Source organism: Salmo salar, chromosome 29 (assembly GCF_965601325.2).
Source record: "Salmo salar chromosome 29, fSalSal1, whole genome shotgun sequence".
In the NCBI taxonomy this organism is placed as follows: Eukaryota; Metazoa; Chordata; class Actinopteri; order Salmoniformes; family Salmonidae; genus Salmo; species Salmo salar.
The window spans coordinates 23,088,769-23,115,000 of NC_138319.1; the positions used below are offsets into that span (position 1 = coordinate 23,088,769).

A 26,232-nucleotide genomic window follows, 5' to 3' on the forward strand; every position below is an offset into this window, starting at 1 on the left:
AGGGGATTCATCAGAGAAAATGACTTTACCCCAGTCCTCAGCACTCCAATCCCTGTACCTTTTGCAGAATATCAGTCTGTCCCTGATGTTTTTCCTGGAGAGAAGTGGCTTCTTTGCTGCCCTTCTTGACACCAGGCCATCCTCCAAAACTCTTTACCTGCTGCCATTCCTGATCAAGCTCTGTACTGGTGGTGCCCCGATCCCGCAGCTGAATCAACTTTAGGAGACAGTCCTGGCGCTTGCTGGACTTTCTTGGGCTCCCTGAAGCCTTCTTCACAACATTGAACCGCTCTCCTTGAAGTTCTTGATGATCCGATAAATGGTTGATTTAGGTGCAATCTTACTGGCAGCAATATCCTTGCCTGTGAAGCCCTTTTTGTGCAAAGCAATGATGACGGCACGTGTTTCCTTGCAGATAACCATTTTTGACAGAGAAAGAACAATGATTCCAATCACTGCCCTCATTTTGAAGCTTCCAGTCTGTTATTCGAACTCAATCAGCATGACAGAGTGATCTTCAGCCCTGGTCCTTTTGTGGCAGGGCTGAAATGCAGTGGAAATGTTTTTGGGGGATTCAGTTCATTTGCATGGCAAAGAGGAACTTTGCAATTCATCTGATCACTCTTCATAACATTCTGGAGTATATGCAAATTGCCATCATACAAACTGAGGCAGCAGACTTTGTGAAAATTCATATTTGTGTCATTCTCAAACCTTTTGGCCACGACTGTAGATACCTCTTTTATTGAAAATTACTGAAGTAGCTCTTCCTCTTGTGATATGTTCTCGTAAATCAATCGTGAGTCAGAGAATATACAGTGTGATCTTCAAAGATTGAATGGACCAAACATGTATTATTGTAGCGAACACTGTTAAAATAGGCAGTTAAAAAAGTTAATCCTCAAACTGCTGGAATAGAAACTGGTGGCATACAGTACTTGAGCCTGGTTGTCATAGGACTTTAATTTGACAGGAGCGTGGGGCATACCTTAGACAGGGTAAAACATGCTGCACTTAATCTGTCTGACATCATCCAGTATTTATAAAGATTGCAGCCTTTAAAATACCCTTCAACAACACTGTGGCGTCAAGACGGAAACATCTGGCCCTCTTCAACAATTACACAACCTCAAAAGAACCTTCACAACCTCAAAATAACTTTCACAACTTAATACCGGTTTGAGTCTTATAGCTGTGTGGTTTCCTATAATCCACATTTGTACATAAAACATCATTGTAAAGCACTGTTCATGTGAATAGGCTACTGTAGCACTACATGTTTCTCCCATCGCAGCGTTTGCCTTGCGTTTGACATGCACTTCCGCTCTCCACACAATGCGATTTTCGAGGCTTTTTAGTGAGTTCAAAAGTGCCATTGTACCAGAACCAAATTTATGCTGAAATTCTCCAATTAAGCTGTCAGGTATGCACATAATGGAATGATATTCTGTCACCTCCACCCCTGTAACTCTGAGCTGCTATTGTGATCAAGTTGGACAAATCAAAAGGTTTTTATCTGCCTCATAAGACTGTGATAAAGTCAACTCCATTATCATTGGCTGACATTCAGCTTGTCTCATATGCTCTTCAGTATTTGACTGTGAGCCATGCATCTCTCACTCCAAAACAGCATTTTGTTCAGGGTTGGCACATCTTTACTGTGCTTTGTCTCAGTTCGGTAGTTGTAGTATGGGCTTGTTCTTTGGGGCTTTGCCTTGAAGATGTACAGCTGGCCCTTTGCGTTGAGACACATTCAGGGCTATTCTACTATGACTGGTGTTACAAGCAAACTTTTATTGTGTTGATTAATTGTCATAAGTCATTAAGTACTTCAATAGCTCTGTATGTAGTACTACATAGGAGCTGTTCCCTAGGAAATTGTTTCTATGTCTGGTCATTGCATTCTTCAAGTTTGCCAAAGTGAAGGTGTCATCATACCATTCAGTGTTGCCTTATGTGTCACTGACCAAAACATGACCACAGTCACCATGGCGACTTCCCCTGCTCCTAACTGAACGCTATCCAATCCTCCTTTTCTAACTGAAAATCCCTCACCCCACCAATCAGCCTTGTGTGTGATAATACTGCTCAATGCTAGCTATCTAGCCTTTTAAAATGAGCCATATGCGTTCCTCTCTCCCTGCCTGCCTCCCGCCCTGCCTGATGAAGACTAATGTCCCACCAGAGCCCTGAGCAACAGCATTTCACACCTGATGGATACAAATGGCCGCCACCGCACTCCAACACTCCCCATTGTGCTTCTTAATTGGGAATCAGAACGGAATAATAATGGAGCTTTCCATTAGGGGAGACCGAATGATTTATTTAAATGAAGCTTACTGAGAGAGAGGGAGAGCTGATAAAGTTATATGAATGAGGGGAGGGAGGAGGAGTGTACTTGCCGCTCCGCTGCACTCCCTTTCAGAAAGAAATTCCCGGGGCCTCCAATCTCCTGCTCGATGGGGTGGGGGCTTTAGAATAAAACAACAGTGTCCCCCCCCCCCCCCCCCCCCGCCCAAACTCTCGCTCATTCAATCCATCACGGAAATGACATTGGAGCTGTGCGTTATCTGTCTGCAGTTTTGCCCACAAGTTCCTCCCTTTTCAACGTTGTGACAGACTTGAATGAAGCTTCTATGGAAAGTTCAGTACAGGTTTCACTATCAAGGGCTCTGGATGCAAACTCTAATTTTGTGTGCTAACACTTTCAGTATTGTAGTACATTGTAGTTTTATAGATGTACGCCATTATCCTTACCATACACCAAAACTAACCATAGCTATGACCATAGCAAGCCTGACGCTAGATTTGAAACTTTGATATAAACTTGTCATATCTAATCATCTAATCTAGGTTGTGTGTCAATCCACAGATATCCTACAAGGCCTTGAGCTCCTTCGACACGGAGTTTGACCTGACCAACCAGAGCGGCAAGGTGTTTAAGTTCAGCAACGAGACGTCCCACATGTTTGTGGGTCTCTACCCCGGCTCCACATACTCCTTCACCATCCGGGCCAGCACCGTCAAGGGCTTCGGACCCCCCGTCATCACCCAGTTCACCACCAAGATATCAGGTAGGAGAAACAATGACCAGGACCAACTAACCAATAATCCTGGACAACCTACTGTAGAGCCCTAAATCTTCCAGGAGATCCCCAGTAATATATAGCTGTGTTTATTGTTACTGGGTGTAGCGTTTGTCTGCGTTTGTGTGTACTTGCTGTTCTCTGTCTCCTGTCTCTCTGTTTCCTGTCTCTCTGTTTCCTGTCTGTCTCTGTTTCCTGTCTGTCTCCTGTCTGTCTCTGTCTCCTGTCTGTCTCTGTCTCCTGTATGTCTCCTGTCTGTCTCCTGTATGTCTCTGTCTCCTGTCTGTCTCTGTCTCCTGTCTGTCTCTGTCTCCTGTCTGTCTCTGTCTCCTGTCTCTGTCTCCTGTCTCTTGTCTCTGTCTGTCTCCGGGTCTCCGTCTGTCTTTATTTGTCAGTCAAGTCACCGTCTCCTGTGCTCATGTGTCCCCCCCCAGCTCCGTTGATGCCAGGCTATGACCAGGAGACTCCCCTGAACCAGACAGACAGCACAGTCACTGTCCTGCTTAAGCCTGCCCAGAGCAGAGGAGCCCCTGTCAGGTAGACCTATTCACACATCAAACAGCCCTACACACACACGCACGTCACACACACAGTGATAAACACCCTGCCCTCACTCCAGCCACTGTCGTCCTCTCCTCTTGCTCCCACAATTTCTTTCACCGCGCAAACGGCCCTCACAAACGGCCCTCACAAACGGCCACCAACCACCACAGCCGTCTCCCTCTGATGGCCCTCCGTTCTAATTGATTGTAATTGTCTTGGGAGGCTGGTGATATTATCCACAACAACATATTTCGTTTTTTAACATTATCAGCATGTATTAATGTGGGCATTTGATCTGAGCAAGCAGCACTTTTTTTTTGCCTTTTAAAGATAAGAATAAAGTTGTTCTCTCAGACTCCAAAGATGAGCAATCTCAATCTCCTCCTCTTTCTCTCTCTACTTCTCGATTCTTCCTCCTTCTGGAAGCAAAGATTGTGGTCAAGGGTGTCTCTCCTATGATTTGCACACCACTGAAAATAAACAGAAATATGCAATAGGCTTGCCTGGGAGCATAAACGGTGGTTTGGGCCTTTATTTTTCTCTTGGTTGAGAGAGAAATCAATAACAGTGCTGGCAGGTTCCCACACCCCAGCTACGTTATCCTTCCTTCATTGGCCACTACTGCTAGTGCTGCCGACGAGTTCTCCACGAAACCTACGGCTGTAATTTGTCTGGCACTAAGGTGTGTGTGTGTGTGTGTGTGTGTGTGTGTGTGTGTGTGTGTGTGTGTGTGTGTGTGTGTGTGTGTGTGTGTGTGTGTGTGTGTGTGTGTGTGTGTGTGTGTGTGTGTGTGTGTGTGTGTGTGTGTGTGTGTGTGTGTGTGTGTGTGTGTGTGTGTGTGTGTGTGTGTGTGTGTGTGTGCGCAGACTGCAGATATGCTAGCCGGTTGGGCTGAGGTTGTCCTTCACACAGACAGGATATCCTACTACTGTCGTCGTTACTGTAGTTTGCTCTTTAGTCATGAAGTCCTTGCACTGCATTAAGACAACATTATCACAAGTTTTGTGCTCTTTTAATCATTCATAGACCCACACAGACACGACAGACACACACAGACATGACGGGGACACACACACAGGGGCTGGCCAGCAGCTAGAGTGATTACATGTTTTAATGTTTCAGACTGAGGAGATAACCAGTTTCTCTATGGGCCCACACACACACACACACACACACACACACACACACACACACACCCACACACACACAGGACAACCTGTCTCTGTTATCAAAAGGAAGGATAAAAGTATTTTAGTATGAAGAAACCAGCCGGTATAAATAAATGAGCATGTGCTTTAGCACCTGGTGGCCCATCATGAAGTATTTACTGTCCACTCCTGTCTGAAGCCACTTTAATGGCCGTTTGAGCAAAGTGACAAAAGACACTGAGAGAAACACAGAGAGGCCTCTCTCTCCACCTCACCTGAATAGAGCCTAAGTTACACAGATGGACGGTAGTGATATTAGGTTTTTTCACCTGCCGATCACATTCTATAAAGGAATGCCCTAAGTGTACTGGAAGTTGCTTTGTATAAAAGCGTATTCTAAGTGGCATATTGTCATTATTTAGATAAGGTAGACTAAGCCAAACACCGCAAGGTATCCATAAAAAGTAGGACACTGGAATTCACGCTCCGCCAAACATTATCCTTTTAATTGAACAATTTAATAATAGTGTCACCAATGATGGGTGTCACAACGCCCTCCCCAAACCCCACTACTATACGTTAAGATTAACACCAAAAATGTAAAGGAAACTGTCAGCCCTGCTCCAATCCTCCAATCCAAATCAGGTACACTTTTTTTCTCTCCCTGATGACCTTTCGACGATTGTCTTCCTGTCACATGGGCCCGTCTTTGCCATCTTAATTACAGTTAACGGGTTTTAATGAAATCACAGGATTCGCTAATTAGCGCATTGAGTCTGTCTTTTGTTGACTGGTAGGGATTCGCTAAAAGATTAAAGAGGGGATTTGCCGGCTAAAATGTTCGCTGGTTTGTATAACTCCTTATAATCCCAGCACAATGTCTCACCAGGAAAATTAAGAAAACCAAAGGCTGTAAATTGGAGCGATATATGATTCATTTGGAATTATTTGTCATTTCGTGGCACATTTGAGAAATTCTGATATTGTATATTGAAGAGCATTATCAACTGTCAATTAAGTGACATAATATGTAGTACTACTGCATATAACAAGAACAATGATTAAATATGATTCCCAATTTCTATGCCTTTGACGTTTCTTTGAGATTCCTAGGCCTTGGTCACAGCAGTGTTCTGGCTTGACAACTCAGTGTGCATTTCCATTCAATAGGCGATTACGCTCATTAACATGCATGTATTTCAAAGGTCCATGACATTAAGAAGGGTCTCCTTCAAAGTGTACCTTTTGTGTTTCCAGCTACCACCATGATTTGTAGGAAGGTGATCTCGGCACTCTGAATGAAATTGTGCGTGCATGCTTGCCAGCTACTCACTTGTTACATATGTAGCAGTCTGTCAAGAAGAAAGGTGACAAACACACTTAGTCAGGAGCGCCATATCCCTTCAAAAGAAGAGGCGGGTGGGCTGAGGAGACAAGACACTAAGTTGAAAGTCAAGGAGAAAATATAGGGCAGGAGATAAAAAAAGGAGGATGTTGATGAAAAACAGGATTTGAAGGAGTCTCCTCTTTTACTCCCTCCAGCATATTATGACAGAATGACAGTGGAGAACTACACAGTAGGTCTCAAGAGAAAGAGTTAGTCAGAAGGAGAGGGAGAGTCAGACGGAGTCACGGAGTCTCAAAGTCAGAGGGAGAGAAAGATTCATACCACACAGACATGCACAGACTGTCACGGCACAGACTGTCACGGCACAGACTGTCACGGCACAGACTGTCACGGCACAGACTGTCACGGCACAGACTGTGGCTGAAGAGGTAATCCTCTGTTGCTACAAAGTGGAGTGAATTAAGAGAAACCATGTGAGCTTTTGAGCAATTCGTTATCGTATGACACCGCTCTTCTTTGGAGATATTTTTGTCACTTTGTTTTAACATGGAGTCGGTAGCATTGGAGTTGATGTTGTTCATAACATGTTGGTTACCCTGTCAACGGCTCAAAGAGATCAAAACGAATACACCACATACTGTGTAAGAACATGCATACTTATTCGCCATAATGAGAGTCCTCCCTGCCGATGGGATTGAGCCAGACAGATTTTAATGTGAAATACCAGATGTTTTTCCGTGATACATTTCGTTAAGACTGCAACCCTTCAAACTGATTGTAAACGTTTGGTAAAAGCAAAGAGTTGGGACGCACACAAAAATACCTCTGTCTGTCATGTCGCATTTGGGGCATAATGCCTTGTGAGGGACTGGATCATTGACAGGCTGGTATTTGAAGGGCGGTCTGTCTGGCAGCGTTACATATGTGTGGCGCTACAATGGCAGCCTAACCAGGGGCAAGTTACTCCTTTAAATGGATTACTGTCAGTCAGGTTCGCGTTCGCGCCTATGTGTCGAATCTGCCGCACCAGGGCTAGGACACACACCACCCCGCACTCACACATGCTCAGACGAGCGCACACACACGCATATAGACACACACACAAACCTCCTCACCCCCTGTGCCAAGACAAGCGTTTACCCAGCGCTGTGGAGAAAGATTTGTGACGCCTCCTAAACCCAGCATCGCCTCAGCTACAGAGTCAAACCACTTTCTCTCTGTCATCTGTTTCTCCGAGGACAGCCAGCAACACTCCCGAGAGAGGGGGAGTGAGAGAGAGGGGGAGTGAGAGAGAGGGGGAGTGAGAGAGAGGGGGAGTGAGAGAGAGGGGGAGGGAGAGAGAGGGGGAGGGAGAGAGAGGGGGAGTGAGAGAGAGGGGGAGGGAGAGAGAGGGGGAGGGAGAGAGAGGGGGAGTGAGAGAGAGGGGGAGGGAGAGAGAGGGGGAGGGAGAGAGAGGGGGAGGGAGAGAGAGCAGCCCACCTCAGACCGCACCACAACCTCAACACCACAATGAGACAGACAACACAGGACCCACCAACCCAACAGACCACACCCCCTCCTAACATCCCTCCTGTCAGTTCCCTCGATAGCCCCCCCCCCCCCCACATCCACTGAGGACACACAAAAGCCAAAGATTGTTCTCCTCATTAACTCAAATGGCAAATACATTCAAGAGGATAAACCTTTTCCCTAACACAAAGTGGCTAAACTCTGGTGCCCAAACACTAGGCATGTCCTGGAGGACAGACTAGGGTCCCCAGCCACATCACAATTCACATGGGCACAAATGACCTGGGGGCCCAGGAAAGGGTGGCCACAGCAGTCAAGGGAGTGATTGAAAAAGCTTCTTCCACTTTCCCCAACACACAAGTGGTCATCTCTACCCTGCTACCATGAAAATACTTTCACCCTGCCACCATACAGCGGGTGAATGCAAGCATTTCTCGTGACTGTGCCTCAAAACCTAAAGTATACCTGGCCCACCACTCCACCCTGGACTTGAACAGCCTTGACGACCAGGTCCACCTCTACAAGGCAGCAATCCCAACTTTTGCCAGAACCCTGAAGGATGTCACCCTCAACTGTAGCCCCAGACCCTCACACAGGAGCAACAGAGCAACGGACACCCTGCCCAGACCAGCGAGAGACCCTTCCACACCTGCAAGACCCCCTCCCGAAGGACCTGCACCTAGAGAACCCACGCCAAGAGGACCTACACCCAGACCACACCATCACCAGCCACACCCCAACCAGCTAAGACCACCCCAAGCAAACCCTGGCCACACCCTATATAGGCCCCACCATATCAGACCTATGTCCCTTCTGCCCACCCTATGCCCCCCCACCCCTGCGGCAAGGACGTCAACATGACAGCAGGACATATGCCCAGGCCGTGAGCAGAGCAACAGGCCCAAGCCCACTATTACATCTGCCCAAGCACCATCCTTTGACCTAAGAGGTATTTATCAGATGCTCAACATGCTCTGCTCACACCTACTTTGATGTTCCTGGCCTAAACCACACAAAAACAACACTAGACACTATGGAACACAAAGCTTTTACTATCTCATTCTGGAATATACAAGGTCTGAGGTGATCTGCCTTTGGCCTAAAGAGCATACAGACATTATCATCCGACAAGAAACATGGTATAAAGGAGACAGACCCACTGGTTGCCCTCTAGTTTACAGAGAGCTGGTAGTCCCATCCACCAAACTACCAGGTGTGAAACAGGGAAGAGACTCGGGGTATGCTAATTTGGTATAGAGCAGACCTAGTCAAAACAGGAACATTGTACATCTGGCTAGAAATTAATAAGGAAATGATCTCAACAGAGAGAAATGTCCTGGTGTGCTACCTATATTCCCCCAATAGAATCCCCATACTTTAACGACGACAGCTCCTCCATCCCAGAGGGGGAGATCAACAATTTACAGGCTCAGGGACATGTGCTAGTCTGTGGCAAACTAAATGCCAGAATTGGACAAGAACCCGACACCCTCAGCACACAGGGGGACAAACAGGACAGCATTCCCTCCCCCATATGCCCCCCTAGACACAACTACGCAACATAACCAACAAAAACGGGTCACAACTCTTGCATCTCTGTTGTATGCTGGGTATGTACATAGTCAATGGTAGACTTCGAGGACACTCCTATGGTAGGTATACCTATAGCTCATCTCTTGGCAGTAGTACTGTAGACTACTTTATCACTGACCTCAACCCAGAGTCTCTTAGGGGTGTCAGTGGACTGACTGTGAACGTTCTATCAGATCACAGCAAAATCACACTCTACTTGAACAGAGCTATGCTCAATCATGAGGCGTCAAAGCCAAAGGAACTGAATAATATTAAGAAATGCTGTAGCTGGAAGGAAAATAGTGTGGAAATCTACCAAAGAAACGTTTAGGCAACAACAAATTCAATCCCTTCTAGACAATTTCCTGGACAAAAGGTTTCACTGTAATAGTGAAGGTGTAAACTTGGCAGTCAAAAACCTAAACAGTATTTGACCTCTCAGCTTCCCTATCAAATCAAAACATTTCAAGCAGACAACCTAAGAAAATTAACAACAATGACAAATGGTTTGATGAAGAATCCAAAAACCTAAGAAAGAAATTGAGGAACCTATCCAACCAAAACATAGAAAACCTGAACCTATGGTGAATCACTAAAACAATACAGAAATACACTATGGAAAAAGAAGGAACAGCACGTCAGAAATCAGCTCAATGTACTTGAAGAATCCATAGAATCAAACCACTTCTGGGGAATAGGAAAACTCTAAACAAACAACAACATGAAGAGTTATCTATCCAAAACAGAGATGTATGGATAAACCACTTCTCCAATCTTTTTGGCTCTATAATAAAGAACAAACAGCAAAAACATGTACATGATCAAATACAAATCTTAGAATCAACTATTAAAGACTACCATAACCCACTGGATTCTCCAATTCCATTGAAAGAACTACAGGACAAAATAGAAACCCTCCAACCCAAAAAGGCCCGTGGGGCAAGCAGACTCATATATTTCCTCAGTGAAAACAATGTACTGAGCAAATGTCAAATTGTTTTTTTACCAAATTACTGTATGACAGACCACATATTCACCCTGCATACCCTAATTGACAAACAAAAAACCAGAACAAAGGCAAAGTCTTCTCATACTTTGTTGATTTCAGAAAAACTTGAGTCTCAATTTGACATGAGGGTCTGCTATAGAAATTGATGGAAAGTGGTGTTGGGGGGAAAACATAGGACATTATAAAATCCATGTACACAAACAACAAGTGTGCGGTTAAAATGGAAAAAAACACATTTCTTTCCACAGGGCCGGGGGATGAGACAGGGATGAAGCTTAAGCCCCACCCTCTTCAACATATATATCAACGAATTGGCAAGGGCACTAGAACAGTCTGCAGCACCCGGCCTCACCCTACTAGAATCTGAAGTAAAATGTCTACTGTTTGCAGATGATCTGGTGCTTCTGTCCCCAACCAAGGAGGGCCTACAGCAGCACCTACATCTTCTGCACAGATTCTGTCAGACCTGGGCCCTGACAGTAAATCTCATTAAGACAAAAATAATGATGTTCTTAAAAAGGTCCAGTTGCCAGGACCACGAATACAAATTCCATCTAGACACTGTTGCCCTAGAGCACACAAAAAATGATACATATCTCGGCCTAAACATCAGCGCCACAGGTAACTTCCACAAAGCTGTGAACTATCTGAGAGACAAGGCAAGAAGCCATCAAAAGGAACATTAAAATTTGACATACCAATTTAGGATCTGGCTAAGATCATAAAATGGGACAACAAGAATTCACAAAATGGGACAAACACCAAATTGAGACTCTGCCTGCAGAATTCTGCCAAAATATCCTCTGTGTACAACGTAAAACAAGAAATAATGCATGCAGAGCAGAATTAGGCCGATACCCATTAATGATCAAAATCCAGAAAAGAGACGTTAAATTCTACAAGCCCCTAAAAGGAAGCGATTCCCAAACCATCCATAATAAAGCCATCACCTACAGAGAAATTAACCTTGAGAAGAGTCCCCTAAGCAAGCTGGTCCTGGGGCTCTGTTCACAAACGCAAACAGACCCCACAGAGCCCCAGGATAACAACACAATTGGACCCAACCAAATCATGAGAAAACATAAAGATAATTACTTGACACATTGGAAATAATTTACACAAAAACTGAGCGAACTAGAATGCTATTTGGCCCTAAACAGAGTACACAGTGGCAGAATATCTGACCACTGTGACTGACCCAAACTTAAGGAAGAGAAGGGGGGGTGAGAGGGATGTGGAGGGAGAGGGATGTGGAGGGAGAGGGAAAGAGAGTCCCTTTCTGTCGTCATTGATTTACTATGTTCCTATATGTTTGCTTTGGCAATGTATGTGGTTACACTTTCCATGCCAATAAAGCCTGTCGAATTTAAGAGAGAGGGAGGGAACAAGATCCCTTATTTCTCAAATTTTGTGATCTGCTCTATCACATTACTACCTGTCCTGTTTTATCCATCCCCCCAGGGGAGGTTTCACATTACTACCTGTCCTGTTTTATCCATCCCCCCAGGGGAGGTTTCACATTACTACCTGTCCTGTTTTATCCATCCCCCCAGGGGAGGTTTCACATTACCACTTGTCCTGTTTTATCCATCCCCCCAGGGGAGGTTTCACATTACTACCTGTCCTGTTTTATCCATCCCCCCAGGGGAGGTTTCACATTACCACTTGTCCTGTTTTATCCATCCCCCCCAGGGGAGGTTTCACATTACTACCTGTCCTGTTTTATCCATCCCCCCAGGGGAGGTTTCACATTACTACCTGTCCTGTTTTATCCATCCCCCAGGGGAGGTTTCACATTACTACCTGTCCTGTTTTATCCATCCCCCCAGGGGAGGTTTCACATTACTACCTGTCCTGTTTTATCCATCCCCCCCAGGGGAGGTTTCACATTACTACCTGTCCTGTTTTATCCATCCCCCCAGGGGAGGTCTCACATTACCACTCTGTCCTGTTTTATCCATCCCCCCCAGGGGAGGTTTCACATTACTACTTGTCCTGTTTTATCCATCCCCCCAGGGGAGGTTTCACATTACTACCTGTCCTGTTTTATCCATCCCCCCAGGGGAGGTTTCACATTACCCTGTCCTGTTTTATCCATCCCCCAGGGGAGTTTCACATTACCTGTCCTGTTTTATCCATCCCCCCAGGGGAGGTTTCACATTATACCTGTCCTGTTTTATCCATCCCCCCAGGGGAGGTTTCACATTACTACTTGTCCTGTTTTATCCATCCCCCCAGGGGAGATTTCACATTACTACCTGTCCTGTTTTATCCATCCCCCCAGGGGAGGTTTCACATTACTACCTGTCCTGTTTTATCCATCCCCCAGGGGAGGTTTCACATTACTACTTGTGCTGTTTTATCCATCCCCCCAGGGGAGGTTTCACATTACTACTTGTGCTGTTTTATCCATCCCCCCAGGGGAGGTTTCACATTACCACGTGTCTTCTGTTTTATCCATCCCCCCCAGGGGAGGTTTCACATTATTACCTGTTCTGTTTTATCCATCCCCCCAGGGGAGGTTTCACATTACTACCTGTCCTGTTTTATCCATCCCCCCAGGGGAGGTTTCACATTACTACCTGTTCTGTTTTATCCATCCCCCCAGGGGAGGTTTCACATTACCACGTGTCTTCTGTTTTATCCATCCCCCCAGGGGAGGTTTCACATTACTACCTGTCCTGTTTTATCCATCCCCCCAGGGGAGGTTTCACATTATTACCTGTTCTGTTTTATCCATCCCCCCAGGGGAGATTTCACATTACTACCTGTCCTGTTTTGTCCATCCCCCCTCGGAAGGTAACACATTACCACATGTCTTCTCTCATGAGGGTAACCACTTTTTTATATTCATTCACAGAGGAAGAGGGTATTGTCCTCCTAGCGTTTTGTGTGGCGCCGTGTTGTGACAAAGAACGTTTCCTACTCTCCTCATGATTCCTGTGTACGCGGACAGGAAACGTTGTGATGAGGTTACATTGAGACAATGGCAGGCAGGGGCCTCTGGGGGGCCTCCACACCCCTGTGTCCCCACAGAACTCTCTATGTGTCAGTCTATCAGGCATAATGACTGGTGGGGTGTAACCCTGGAGAGTGATACACGAGGGCTGGGCCCCGGTGAGACCTCAAGGGCCTAGCCCTCTGAAAACAAGGTTGTTGTTCCAGGGAGAGTTTGTTGCTCAGTCTCCCAGGTCAGAGGCTCCCCCTTCCCCTATCCTCCCTCCTAAGTGCTCCTGTTCCTGCTGAGCTGAATGTGTTTGCGTCAGGTGGCCACAGGCTATCACTAGATAGGCATATACATTCCCTATCTCCCCTTATCTGCTCATCTCCAACCCTCTCTTCCTGCCCTTTCCTATAACTCTGTCATACCTCCCGGGTCCAGGCTCCATCCACAGTGGGAGCCTCCTCAGCAAGTTTCCCTGAGATTTAAGTGACATTTAATCTGTGCAGCTTGGCCTCATTTGTGTAGACCTGCTCCTACTTTATGGGGGAGGCGATAAATAAGGGAGCAGGGAGACAGGTGGAGGCTACAGGGGGAGGAGTGCTGTCGATGCTGGCCTCAGGAGATGGGGCCATGCAGTCCCTTTATCCCTAAATCAGTCACAGAGTGGAGGGGGCAGTACTGGACCACTGCCTGAGGGGAGAGTTTGAGGTAACTGAAAGGATAGTTTGGGAGGATCAATAGTGGTGTTATCGCTGAGTTGAGACTAGCAAGGGAAAACATTATGCAAAGTTAATTAGACCTCATTGGCCTCCTCCCTCACTTCTTTCCTTTCACCGCCTCATTCTGTTTTTTATTCTGTTCATCCTCTCCTCTCCTCTCAAAGTCCCGGGTCACCATTGAGTCCATGCCAACGAGGAGGCTGTGTGTAATTGGTCTAGCGTCACGTGGGGCGCCACACTGAAACGGAGCTGGCAGCGCGGCACAAGGAGCCCTAATTGGTGTCAGCTGAGGTTGCCCGACTGAAACAGTGTTTAGCTTTGTTGCCTCTGCCTCTCTCTCTCTCTCTACCTTCTCTCCCTTTCTGTCTACCTCCCTTTTTTTTCTTTCTCTCGCAACCTGCTCTCTGTCACTCACTCACTCACCAGGTGGTTGGTCTGAGTCGTTGGCTGTGGAATGTTTTCTCACCTTTCATCTCTCTCAAAGCACACAGTCCCACTTCTCTCCCTGCTTTTATAATGACTATGACCATGTTTACAGTCTCTTAGCTATCTCTCTCTGTGTTCTGCTCCAATCGGTTCCTGGCTAAGTAGAACTAGTTCTTCATAGGTGTTTGCTCCTGGCTGACTGCAAGGCCATGTAGAGGTGGTGATTTACACCACCTTGGGGGAAACAATCCAGGGGCGAAAATCTGATATCAACTTTGGAGGGGACAATTACATGAAATTTTCTCAAGAGCAATTCCTGAGGGGGACACCAAAAGTAGTGCTGTAACACATAGCCTACATTGTAATATGGTAAATGTATATTGAGGAACCAAAGAAATAAGGTGTTTGCCGTACTCCTAACTACCGGTACCCAAAACTACACAACTAATCACAACAGCAATACCATTGCCTTTAACAAATCTTAGTTCAGTCACCAGTTTAAGTTGAGAGTGGGGGTATCCATGGCATTTTCCAATTATGTTCCTATTTTACAAGTCAAAAAAATTGAGAACCTTTCATAATGTTGCCAAACAAAGACTCAACAAACTTACCTGAGACTCCCTGTCTCTGCCAGTCTGTCCCTGCATATCTGTCCCCAACTCTGCTGTCTGTGTGCCATCTGTTGCCTGCTCTGCATAATGACATCATTGTGAAACATTTCCATTAGAGTTTCATTTCTTTCTTATGAACATTTTATCAACTAGTCTTTGAGATATTAGGCTACTAGGGTTCTTACTATGCGTTTTGGTGTATTGAAAAATACTCTGATGTCCGTCTTTTATTTTTCTGCCATTTTTCTACCTGGCTGGCTGGCTACACACACACACAGGTTATTTACAGTAGGAGATGGGCTTCTATCATCTTCTATCATTCTATTTGGGCTTCGATCTAAAAGGTAGCTAGCAAATGTGAAACGGATTAAAATGACAAGAGTTGACAGCTGTATGAGTTCACCATTTACACAACATATGCTGCAACCTTTTGTAATTTTAATAGTTTGTTTCATATTGGCTGGCTTCCAACAATAGCTGAATTTGCAAAGCTAGCGAGCACCAATTCAGTTTCAGTGGTGTTTGCTATAATCTTTGCTACCGGGTTAAATAAAGGTGAAATAAAATAAATAAATAAAAGTTCCCTTGCGACAATTTAGCTTTTGCAACGAGACCATTAAATATATTTAAGACAATGGTAGAAGAGAGTGTAGTTCTGTTCAGTTTGGACTTCAGTTTATCGCTAACCTTATCACAGGGACTTTGAAGCACTAACTTACATCATCTGCATGCTGATCTCCATAAGCAAGACCATGGTGCTTGCCTATGGAGCTGTGAGGGGAACGGCACCTCCGTACCTTCAGGCTCTGATCAGGCCCTACACCCAAACAAGGGCACTGCGTTCATCCACCTCTGACCTGCTCGCCTCCCTACCTCTGAGGAAGCACAGTTCCCGCTCAGCCCAGTCAAAACTGTTCGCTGCTCTGGCACCCCAATGGTGGAACAAGCTCCCTCACGACGCCAGGACAGCGGAGTCAATCACCACCTTCCGGAGTCACCTGAAACCCCACCTCTTTAAGGAATACCTGGGATAGGATAAAGTAATCCTTCTAACCCCCCCTTAAAGATTTAGATGCACTATTGTAAAGTGGTTGTTCCACTGGATATTATAAGGTGAATGCACCAATTTGTAAGTCGCTCTGGATAAGAGCGTCTGCTAAATGACTTAAATGTAAATGTAAATGATCTTGGAATAAATTGACGATAGCAAAGATTCCATCTTTGATGACGCAACATAAATGGAATAGGTACTAGCTAGCTTAATAGTTCATATTTGCGCGCTAGCTCTGCATATTCAGCTAGTGTGTGTGCGCGATTGACTGGATTAACCTTACGTCAGTTACGTTCATTGAGTGCCTTTCAGACAGTAGACACGACCCCTCTGTTACCTTGCCAACTAAGGAACTGGCAGTGGATCAAACCATTGTGAGGCAAAGGGTGGGGGGGTCGCAATCTTTTGAAACTTAAAAACGCGCTATTAAGTGTCTATAATCAGCACAATTGCTTTCATTGCGTATTATTAATATTATTTAAATTACATAGTTATGTTTCAGTGATATATTGGGGGGGACAAATCATATTTTTCCCATGATGGGGGGGTCGTGTCCCCCCCGTCCCCCCCGGGATTTCCGCCCCTGAAACCATCCTCCTAACCCCTCCCCCAAACCTCCATGCCTCTCCTGGACCAGTGTCAGCCACTAAAGATTGTCTCCCAGCCCAACCTCATTTGAATTCCTCTCAAAAGATTTCTCTCTTTTCCCTGGGAAGCTACGAAGTGGCCAGTTAATAGCCCCACTTCTCTTTCTCTCTCTAAGTATCCTCATTGATTGTTGTGGATTGAATGAAGGAGAGTTAATTGAACACTAAATAGTACTAGAACAACAAAAGTCAGAGAAAAAAACAACCGTAGTCTGGCCACGATGTGATCTGTAAAAACTTTTTTGCTTCGTTTTCAGTTGGTGTCTCAGCAGTTCCATCGCTCGCGGTGAAGCTAAGGCCAGAGGAGATTGTTGCCGATATTAAGCCCGCAGTGAGATCATGGAGACAGTTTTGCCATCAGCATTTTCCAACTCTCCTGAAGGAAAAATAAATGATTATACTCATAATCTGCCAACGCCTTGCTTTTAAGTATGCGGCACTCCAATATGTATTTTTCACTATGATAATCCTGATGGTTGTCCAATAAATTCTGATATTTTAGCTGGGAAGAAGGAATAGATGAGTGGCAGCCATTTTGTCCTGTATTGATGCACATTTCTCTTGATTTTCTTCCAATTCTCAGGACATTTACTAGTGCCCTGGGGGCACCGGGAGAGAAAAATATTTAATTAAGTGGGAGTTGTTTTTCTCAAAATGATATCTAGACGTTGCAGGTAGCCTTGGAGCAGCCATTTGTGCTGGGTTTTGTATTATTTATTGAAGATGCATCGTTCTTCTCCGGTTCCAGCCCCTGAGCTTATGTTTTTCTCTCTTTACTGGCTGGGCCCAGAAAGCAGACACATTTTTCACCCCGGTAATTTGCAGAGAAAATATCAACTTTTGACCTGTTGTCTGGCGGTAAACAGAATTGTGCTTTATCATAGCATTATCATAATAGGCTTTTACTGCAACCGCTGTTTATCGGTTTATGCTGCTTGTTCTATTCAGACATATAGGCATTATTTCCCTCGTTGGCATAATAATACAAAATTACAACATTTCAGTTGCTATTTCTTAGTCTGGATTTTCTTCTGAAGGGCTCAATTAGTTCCTTTACTTTTAGCCTGGTTTAACCAGACTGAATGCAACACTCACCGCATTGCGTTCAGTCTGGTTTAGCCAGGCTATAATGTTCTGTACCTTCACAGAAGGATCTCTTGGTTAGAACTATAATGGGTAAGAACAATGGGAGGCATCTGTCCCAGAGGCACAGTCACCTGGGATACCTGGTGGAGGTAGGGAGGGATAAATCACTGCGGTGACGGCCTCTTAAAGTAATGGCTGCCCTTTAAGGAGGCCCTAAATCTGTGACTTAATGTTCTCCTCAGCTCCTCTTCTTCTCCCAATCTCCCACCTAGCTGCCATCCTCTTCTCTCTTCTTCCTCTTCATCATACTCATCCTCCACTCTCTACTCTTCTTTTCCCCTCCCTCCCTCCCTCCCTCCCTCCCTCCCTCCCTCCCTCCCTCCCTCCCTCCCTCCCTCCCTCCCTCCCTCCCTCCCTCCCTCCCTCCCTCCCTCCCTCCCTCAGTCTCTGCCCTGTCTTTGGTTCTGTGCAGGGTTTGTAATTAGCCCTCTTATTTCTCGCCTGCCTCTTCACCATAATTAATATTTTATTACATAGATTTTATCGTTAAATAGCGCTGCGCCAAGAGGGTTCGGGGGGCTTCGGAGAAAGTCAGAAGGGAACTTATTGATACTGGGGAAGTTCTTCTTGTCTGTAATGAGCTATACAGCTCAAAGAGCGGAAGCGACTAGCATGTTCACGGGGACCTGCCCCAATATTCTCAAGCAGTTTATGACCGATCTATTCACCAATGGATGTAGACTAAGCCAGGGGGAAATGTAATTATTGAATATCGAATAGGCAGCCTCCAGTTTGAAGAGCACTCAACCCAACAAACTGTGTTACTTCCAAGACAAACATGTTGTTTCGGGGCTTTACACAGGTGTGGGCCGTCGGGAATTGTGATTGTGGCAAGTGGAGTCAGGACTCTGGAGCTTTCTCGGTTCTTGTTTGAAAGTATTTTTTTCTAGAGATTCTGCTCAGGTGAAAGCAGATGGTTACTTCCTGGAAAGGTCAGAGATCAGCTGAATTTGTTGTACGTTGTCTTTGCACCTCACTCCCCCTTCAGTTCCACTTGACTGTGCATGAGTAACACTCACAATAAACAGCCTTGATGTTAGGTCAGCTAAACGTTATGCTCCATTTAAAAGTGACCAAAACTAAAAGTGATGCAGATGCTGTGCTGTACACTCGAGCAACCCGGTACAAGCTGCACATATATTCCATTATGTTATATTATAAAACATCATGGTTAGTTATAAGGATTGACAAAATGAGATTGTTATGATTGTTGATTTGCTTTTAATTATGATTTGTGGGCTGATGGCTTCAGATATCCTGATTAGCCATAACATTTGATTAAATGAGCAATTTTTTTCACATGAACCTTTTTGGGTTGCATTACCATCTCAATTAAATAAAGGATTATTTTGAGCTAATTACAGCAATTATAGTTTTAATGTTGGAGTGTCACAAAGAGGCCCGGGATCAAATCAGCAATATTCAAACTCCTATTCAATGTTCATATTCAGTGTTCAAACTCATATTCAATGTTCATACTCATTTTCTGTTAACTTATTATGAAAGGTAGTATCTGCTCTTGAATTATCAGAGTACCGATTGTATATCTGTTCACACACCTCAACCTCATTACCAGTGACGCTTGTCCATTTGCCTCAATGCAATGCAAACTCCTCTCTCCCTCTCTACTCTGTCTACAACCAGACTTTGATAAAGGAGAAGTGAGTGAGAAGAGTGTTTTGACCTTTTAGGTGTTTGAATTATTTAAAGGACAAATAGTGGAGGCCAGGGTACTTTCGGAGCTCATTTTTCTTGGTGCTGCTCTTTAGGAGGGAGAAAAAGAGAGGCTGAATCGTTCCCTCTTATTTAGCTGCTTCTGTTCTGCTGTGTTGCGCTCCATTGTGTTCATGGACTAACACACACTGGACTAATATAGAGACCCACCTGGCTCCCTCCCTGCCTGCCTGGGCCTACTTGTCATTTCACCTCCATGTTCATTTGTTCCTTCCCTACCTCCCTGCCAATATCCCAATCTATTGCATTGGGAAAAGGCTTTGGACTTGGGCTTACTTGATCCGTCACCCGCATACTGAAAAAGTACTTTGTCTCCCACCCAATCCTTTTCCAGTTCCTATTAATATTGCCTATTGTCTCTGCTGCTTCCCACGGCTTTCTACCCTGCTCTAATTTCTCACCAGGAAGCCTGGTTCAGGGTTGGATCATGGATGCTGATCTCTCTTCTTATAATAAACTTAATTCCAGGCCTGACACGGAATAGGGGGCTGGTGCGCTAGTAGGAACCTTTTTCATATCATTATAATTTGGTACACACTTACAGCCGACCGCTCATCCCCAGCCAGTGTCGGGTTCAGTCGTCAAATATCCTGGCCGAGAGCAAGCCGGGAACGCTTGCACAGTTCCCCCTTTTATTTCATGCCATTTAAATCCCTCCACATAGATGGGATATTGCCCGCCCGACTGCTATCGCTATAGCGCCCTGTAAATGAGATGGCGGTCTATTTCTCTGGGTTGCTAGGCTGCAGGCTTTACTGAGTTAATTAAAGCTGGGCTGTGTTCGCTAAGTCAGAGAGAGAGGGAGAGAGACCCCCTTGCCAATACTAAAGCGTGTCACCACCTCCGCCAACCCCAGGTGCAAGAGTCTCTCTCATCCCAATGCTAACAGATTTTTGCTTCTATTCAGTACAGTATATTATGGAAACCTATGGAGCATGTTTTGTATAGAATACAAAAGCGCTCATTGCAAGGTTAAACACTACATGATCAAAAGTATGTGGACACGTGCATGTTGAACATCTCATTCCAAAATCATGGGCATTAATATGGAGTTTGTCCCCCCCTTTGCTATAACAGCCTCCACTTTTCTGGGAAGGCTTTCCACTAGATGTTGGAACATTTCTGCAGGGACTTGCTTCCATTCAGCTACAAGAGCATTAGTGAGGTCGGGCACTGATGTTGGGCGATTAGGCCTGGCTCGCAGTCGGCGTTTCAATTCATCCCAAAAGTGTTCGATGGGGGTGAGGTCAGGGCTCTGTGCAGGCCAGTCAAATTCTTCCACACCGATCTCCACAAACTATTTCTGTATGGAACTTGCTTTGTGCACGGGGGCACAAATCAGCCTGATTAACCGGTGTCTGTATGTAACCTCGCTACTTTTATAGCCTCGCTACTGTATATAGCCTGTCTTTTTACTGTTTTATTTCTTTACCTACCTATTGTTCACCTAATACCTTTTTTGCACTATTGGTTAGAGCCTGTAAGTAAGCATTTCACTGTAAGGTCTACACCTGTTCTATTCGGTGCACCTGACAAATAAACTTTGATTTGATTTGTCATACTGAAACAGGAAAGGGCCTTCCCCAAACTGTTACCAGAAGGTTGGAAGCATAGAATTGTCTAGAATGTCATTGTATGCTGTAGCGTTAAGATTTCCCTTCACTGGAACTAAGGGGCCTAGCCCAAACCATGAAAAACAGCCCCAGACCATTATTCGTCCTCCACCAAACTTTACAATTGGCAGTATGCATTCAAGCAGGTAGCGTTGTCCTGGTATCCGCCAAACCCAGATTGTTCCGTCGGACTGCCAGATGGCATGATTCATCACTCCAGAGAATGCGTTTCCACTGCTCTAGAGTCCAATGGTGGCGAGCTTTACACCACTCAAGCTGACGTGTGGCATTGCGCATGGTGATCCCATTTCATGAAGCTCTCGACGAACAGTTCTTGTGCTGACGTTGCTTCCAGAGACTGTTCAGAACTCAGTAGTGAGTGTTGCAACCGTGGACAGACGATTATGTATATGCTACGCGCTTCAGCACTCAGCGGTTCTGTTCTGTGAGCTTGTGTGGCCTACCACTTAGCGGCTGAGCCGTTGTTGCTCCTAGACGTTTCCACTTCACAACAACAGCAATTACAGTTGACCGGGGCAGCTCTAGCAGGGCAGAAATTTGGCGAACTGACTTGTTGGAAATGTGGCATGCTATGGCGGTGCCACGTTAAAATTGACTGAGCTCGTCATGCTTTGTCGTTTTACTTTTAACATTTGCATATGTTTTCTAATAAAAGGGTAGACTGCAGGACTTGAGGTTGCTCGTGAAAGTGTTTTCAGTGGAGAAACACAAACTGCAGCTCATGTAAACTATGCCCTTTGAACTAGTGGAAATGGGATTCTGTCATCGTTAATTAACGTGTTCCGTATTTTTCTCAATCTGGTTCAGTTTGGCAATTTCATTAATACACAATGATGGATTAAAGATACAACCAAGGAAAATCGAAACCTAGCAGGCAGAGATTTCTTTGATCCTTTCAGGTTTGAAAAGATGTGACCTTGACATACAGTATATAATGATGGACCAGTAACTAAATAAAAACACAAATTAAACTGTGGAGTTAACATTCAGCTAACTGCCAAAATAATGGAAAACACTTGAGTAATGAGGGGTACAAAGTATATTGAAAGCAAGTGCTTCCAAACAGGTGTGGTTTCTGAGTTAAGCCCTTACGGTCATTTATAAAAATTCTGGCCATTATTTTGGCTACCATGGCTATGCCCCCATAGCATGACAATATCCCTATCCACAGGGCAGGAGTGGTCACTGAATGGTTTGATCAGCATGAAAACGATGTAAACCATATGCCTTGGCTGTCTCAGTCACCAGATCTCAACCCAATTGAACACTTATGGGAGATTCTGGAGCGGTGCCTGAGACGACGTTTTCAACCACCATCAACAAAACACCAAATTAGGTAATGTTTTGTGGAAGAATGGTGTCACATCTCTCCAATATATTTCCAGACACTTATAGAATCTATGCCAAGGTGCATTGGAGCTGTTCTGGCTCATGGTGGCCCAACGCCCTATTAAGACACTTTATGTTGGCGTTTCCTTTATCTTTGCACTTACATACTATCCATTATATTGACCAGATACTCCACTCTAACAATGAAAAATGTCTTCAAAAATGGAAGGCAGTTGGGAGGAGGCAAGGACAGGTGGGACCGTTCTAGCCAATGAGGGCAGATACGGTAGTTACCACAGTCACAAAGTCAAAATTGGCTATTTCGTAAAAATTCATGAAAGCAAACATTTTGCTTTTTGGTCTTAATTTAAGGTTAGGCATACGGTTAGCAGTGTAGGTCTAAAATCACATTTTAAGAAGAGAAATTGTAGAAATAGGTGGGAGTTATGACTTTGTGGCTGTGGTAACTAGTGACGACCAGGCACAATTCCGATAGTGTTTTTTCTCAAAGTTGCCAGGATGTCATGTGTTCTACTTGTATTAGTACACTCGTAACAACCTAATCATTAAGAAACTTCTATTCGATCAAATAAGCCACACATAGCAAATAAACCATACAAAAAATGTATTAACCAAATTCGACACTCATTGACCTCCATACAAAAACTCCTTGCTTGGTGAGCGAAATAAACATAAAAACCCAGTTATCTTCTTCTCTGGCGACACTCCATCTTAACTGCTCCTCCACATTTACTGGATTGGTTGAACAGTGCAGAAGAGAACCTCCCCCAACAGTATTATTCTTTTTTTCCTTCTCGTCAAGACCAGTATGTAGGAGATCATTTTCAGGCGATACTTTTACACCTGCTACGTTATGTTACCTGTTAAAATGTAGTCCTTATTTGACAAAGATTCCAAGTCTTATTTTGATGGGGGTTTTTTGGGGGGGGGTTACTGGGAAGCACTTCAATGTTGTTGTTAAAAGGGCTAAATACGTACATTTAATTGATTGATCTTTTTCTCCCTTTCCCCGGCAGTAAGTACCAGGTGGTTGTGGAGGAAGAGCGCCCCCGGCGGGCACGGAGGGTGGCAGAGATCCTGCGCTGCTACCCGGTGCCCATCCATTTCCAGAACGCCACCGTGCTCAACTCCCAGTACTACTTCACGGCCGAGCTGCCCATGGGCGACATCAAAACCCCCGTACCCTTCTGCATCGGAGACAACCGCACCTACAACGGCTACTGGAACGCCCCCCTCCTCCCCCACAAGAGCTACAGCATCTACTACCAGGCTGTCAGCACAGCCAATGGGGTGAGTGCTTGGGGAGATGTTGGGGTGGGGATTGGCTGCTGGGATATGTCCCAGAGACTGCTTATCAATTGCTCGTTCACGCCCCACAACAAGGTTGGATGTCAAACTGATACAATGTCTTTTAACTGATGCTTTTAACAGCTTTACAAAAGCCCGTTTTGAATTCATTTGCACTTATTGTTAATATCTGATATTGAACCCCTTAACCTAAATAGTCCTCATTTTGAAAAGAAAATGGCCTCTTATTTAAAAGCACCTGTAGAAATAGGACATTCACGTCACTGTGGCATTATGGAACCGTCTGATGGATTGCTATTTTTAAGTGCGTTCTTTCTTGGTCATCTACATTTTGTCCCACGCCCTCACAGCCAGGGTTTACATGACCACTCTCATCTGCTGTCACCTACTACTGTAGGAGACGACGTTGCCACCAAAAACCTACATAAAGTCTAACCCACCACTAAAGTTCCATCACTTCCCCATTCACAGCCACTGTGAAAACACCGGTCTGAAACAGACAGCAAAGCAAACTGTACGGGTGCGGAAAATGAAGATCAATGAACAGGCACAACACGACTCTCCTTCAAGGCCTATTTGATAACCAATCCTGCATCATAATGGTCAATAACCCAGTATTCCAACCATCCCGATTACACCCCCCCCCCTAACCGCTATAGTGCACTGTCAGTGGGGGAGTACAGGCCAGCACAGCCAGAGGCCAGACAACCCTTTTATCAATGACCTGCTGCTCAGATAGTAAAAAATTAAAGTACGGCCATTCACAAATGCATTAGACACTTTGGCCTAATTGGAAAAAATGTAACTATCCGCCATATCCCCTTTTAAATGCTAATAAATTAGTCCTAATGAAAAGCCCATCCTTTTTCTTCCTCTCCTCCTCTCTCTTCCTCTCCTCTGCTCTCTTCCTCTCTTCCTCTCCTCTGCTCTCTTCCTCTCCTCTGCTCTCTTCCTCTCCTCCGCTCTCCTCCTCTCCTCCGCTCTCCTCCTCTCTTCCCCTCCTCCGCTCTCTTCCCCTCCTCCGCTCTCCTCCTCTCTTCCCCTCCTCCTCTCTTCCCCTCCTCCGCTCTCTTCCCCTCCTCCGCTCTCTTCCCCTCCTCCTCTCTTCCCCTCCTCCTCTCTTCCCCTCCTCCGCTCTCTTCCCCTCCTCCGCTCTCCTCCTCTCTTCCCCTCCTCCTCTCTTCCCCTCCTCCGCTCTCTTCCCCTCCTCCGCTCTCTTCCCCTCCTCCTCTCTTCCCCTCCTCCTCTCTTCCCCTCCTCCGCTCTCTTCCCCCTCCTCCTCTCTTCCCCTCCTCTGCTCTCTTCCCCTCCTCCGCTCTCTTCCCCTCCTCCGCTCTCTTCCTTTCCTCCGCTCTCTTCCTCTCCTCTGCTCTCTTCCTCTCTTCCTCTCCTCTGCTCTCTTCCTCTCCTCTGCTCTCTTCCTCTCCTCCGCTCTCCTCCTCTCCTCCGCTCTCCTCCTCTCTTCCCCTCCTCCGCTCTCTTCCCCTCCTCCGCTCTTCCCCTCCTCCTCTCTTCCCCTCCTCCGCTCTCTTCCCCTCCTCCGCTCTCTTCCCCTCCTCCGCTCTCTTCCCCTCCTCCTCTCTTCCCCTCCTCCTCTCTTCCCCTCCTCCGCTCTCTTCCCCCTCCTCCTCTCTTCCCCTCCTCCTCTCTTCCCCTCCTCCGCTCTCTTCCCCTCCTCCGCTCTCTTCCTTTCCTCCTCTCTCTTCCTCTCCTCTGCTCTCTTCCTCTCTTCCTCTCCTCTGCTCTCTTCCTCTCCTCTGCTCTCTTCCTCTCCTCCGCTCTCCTCCTCTCCTCCGCTCTCCTCCTCTCTTCCCCTCCTCCGCTCTCTTCCCCTCCTCCGCTCTCCTCCTCTCTTCCCCTCCTCCTCTCTTCCCCTCCTCCGCTCTCTTCCCCTCCTCCGCTCTCTTCCCCTCCTCCTCTCTCTTCCCCCTCCTCCTCTCTTCCCCTCCTCCTCTCTTCCCCTCCTCCGCTCTCTTCCCCTCCTCCGCTCTCTTCCTTTCCTCCGCTCTCTTCCTCTCCTCCGCTCTCTTCCTCTCCTCTGCTCTCTTCCTCTCTTCCTCTCCTCTGCTCTCTTCCTCTCCTCTGCTCTCTTCCTCTCCTCCGCTCTCCTCCTCTCCTCCGCTCTCCTCCTCTCTTCCCCTCCTCCTCTCTTCCCCTCCTCCGCTCTCTTCCCCTCCTCCGCTCTCTTCCTCTCCTCTGCTCTCTTCCTCTCCTCTGCTCTCTTCCTCTCCTCCGCTCTCCTCCTCTCTTCCCCTCCTCCGCTCTCTTCCCCTCCTCCGCTCTCCTCCTCTCTTCCCCTCCTCCGCTCTCTTCCCCTCCTCCGCTCTCTTCCCCTCCTCCTCTCTTCCCCTCCTCCTCTCTTCCCCTCCTCCGCTCTCTTCCCCTCCTCTGCTCTCTTCCCCTCCTCCGCTCTCTTCCCCTCCTCTGCTCTCTTCCCCTCCTCCGCT

General features: G+C 46.1%; 1 protein-coding gene across 8 annotated transcripts in view; it reads left to right on the plus strand.

Annotated features, from left to right (window-relative positions):
• LOC106590348 (protein tyrosine phosphatase receptor type Ma) overlaps window positions 1-26,232 on the plus strand; it is a 306,057-nt gene that overhangs the window by 172,569 nt on the left and 107,256 nt on the right. For all 8 annotated transcript variants that reach the window (XM_045710833.2, XM_045710836.2, XM_045710841.2 and 5 more), the window contains exons 10-12: window positions 2,873-3,074; window positions 3,521-3,623; window positions 23,494-23,767. In XM_045710833.2, coding sequence (XP_045566789.1) covers window positions 2,873-3,074; window positions 3,521-3,623; window positions 23,494-23,767 — 579 coding nt within the window. The remainder of the gene's footprint in view (window positions 1-2,872; window positions 3,075-3,520; window positions 3,624-23,493; window positions 23,768-26,232) is intronic.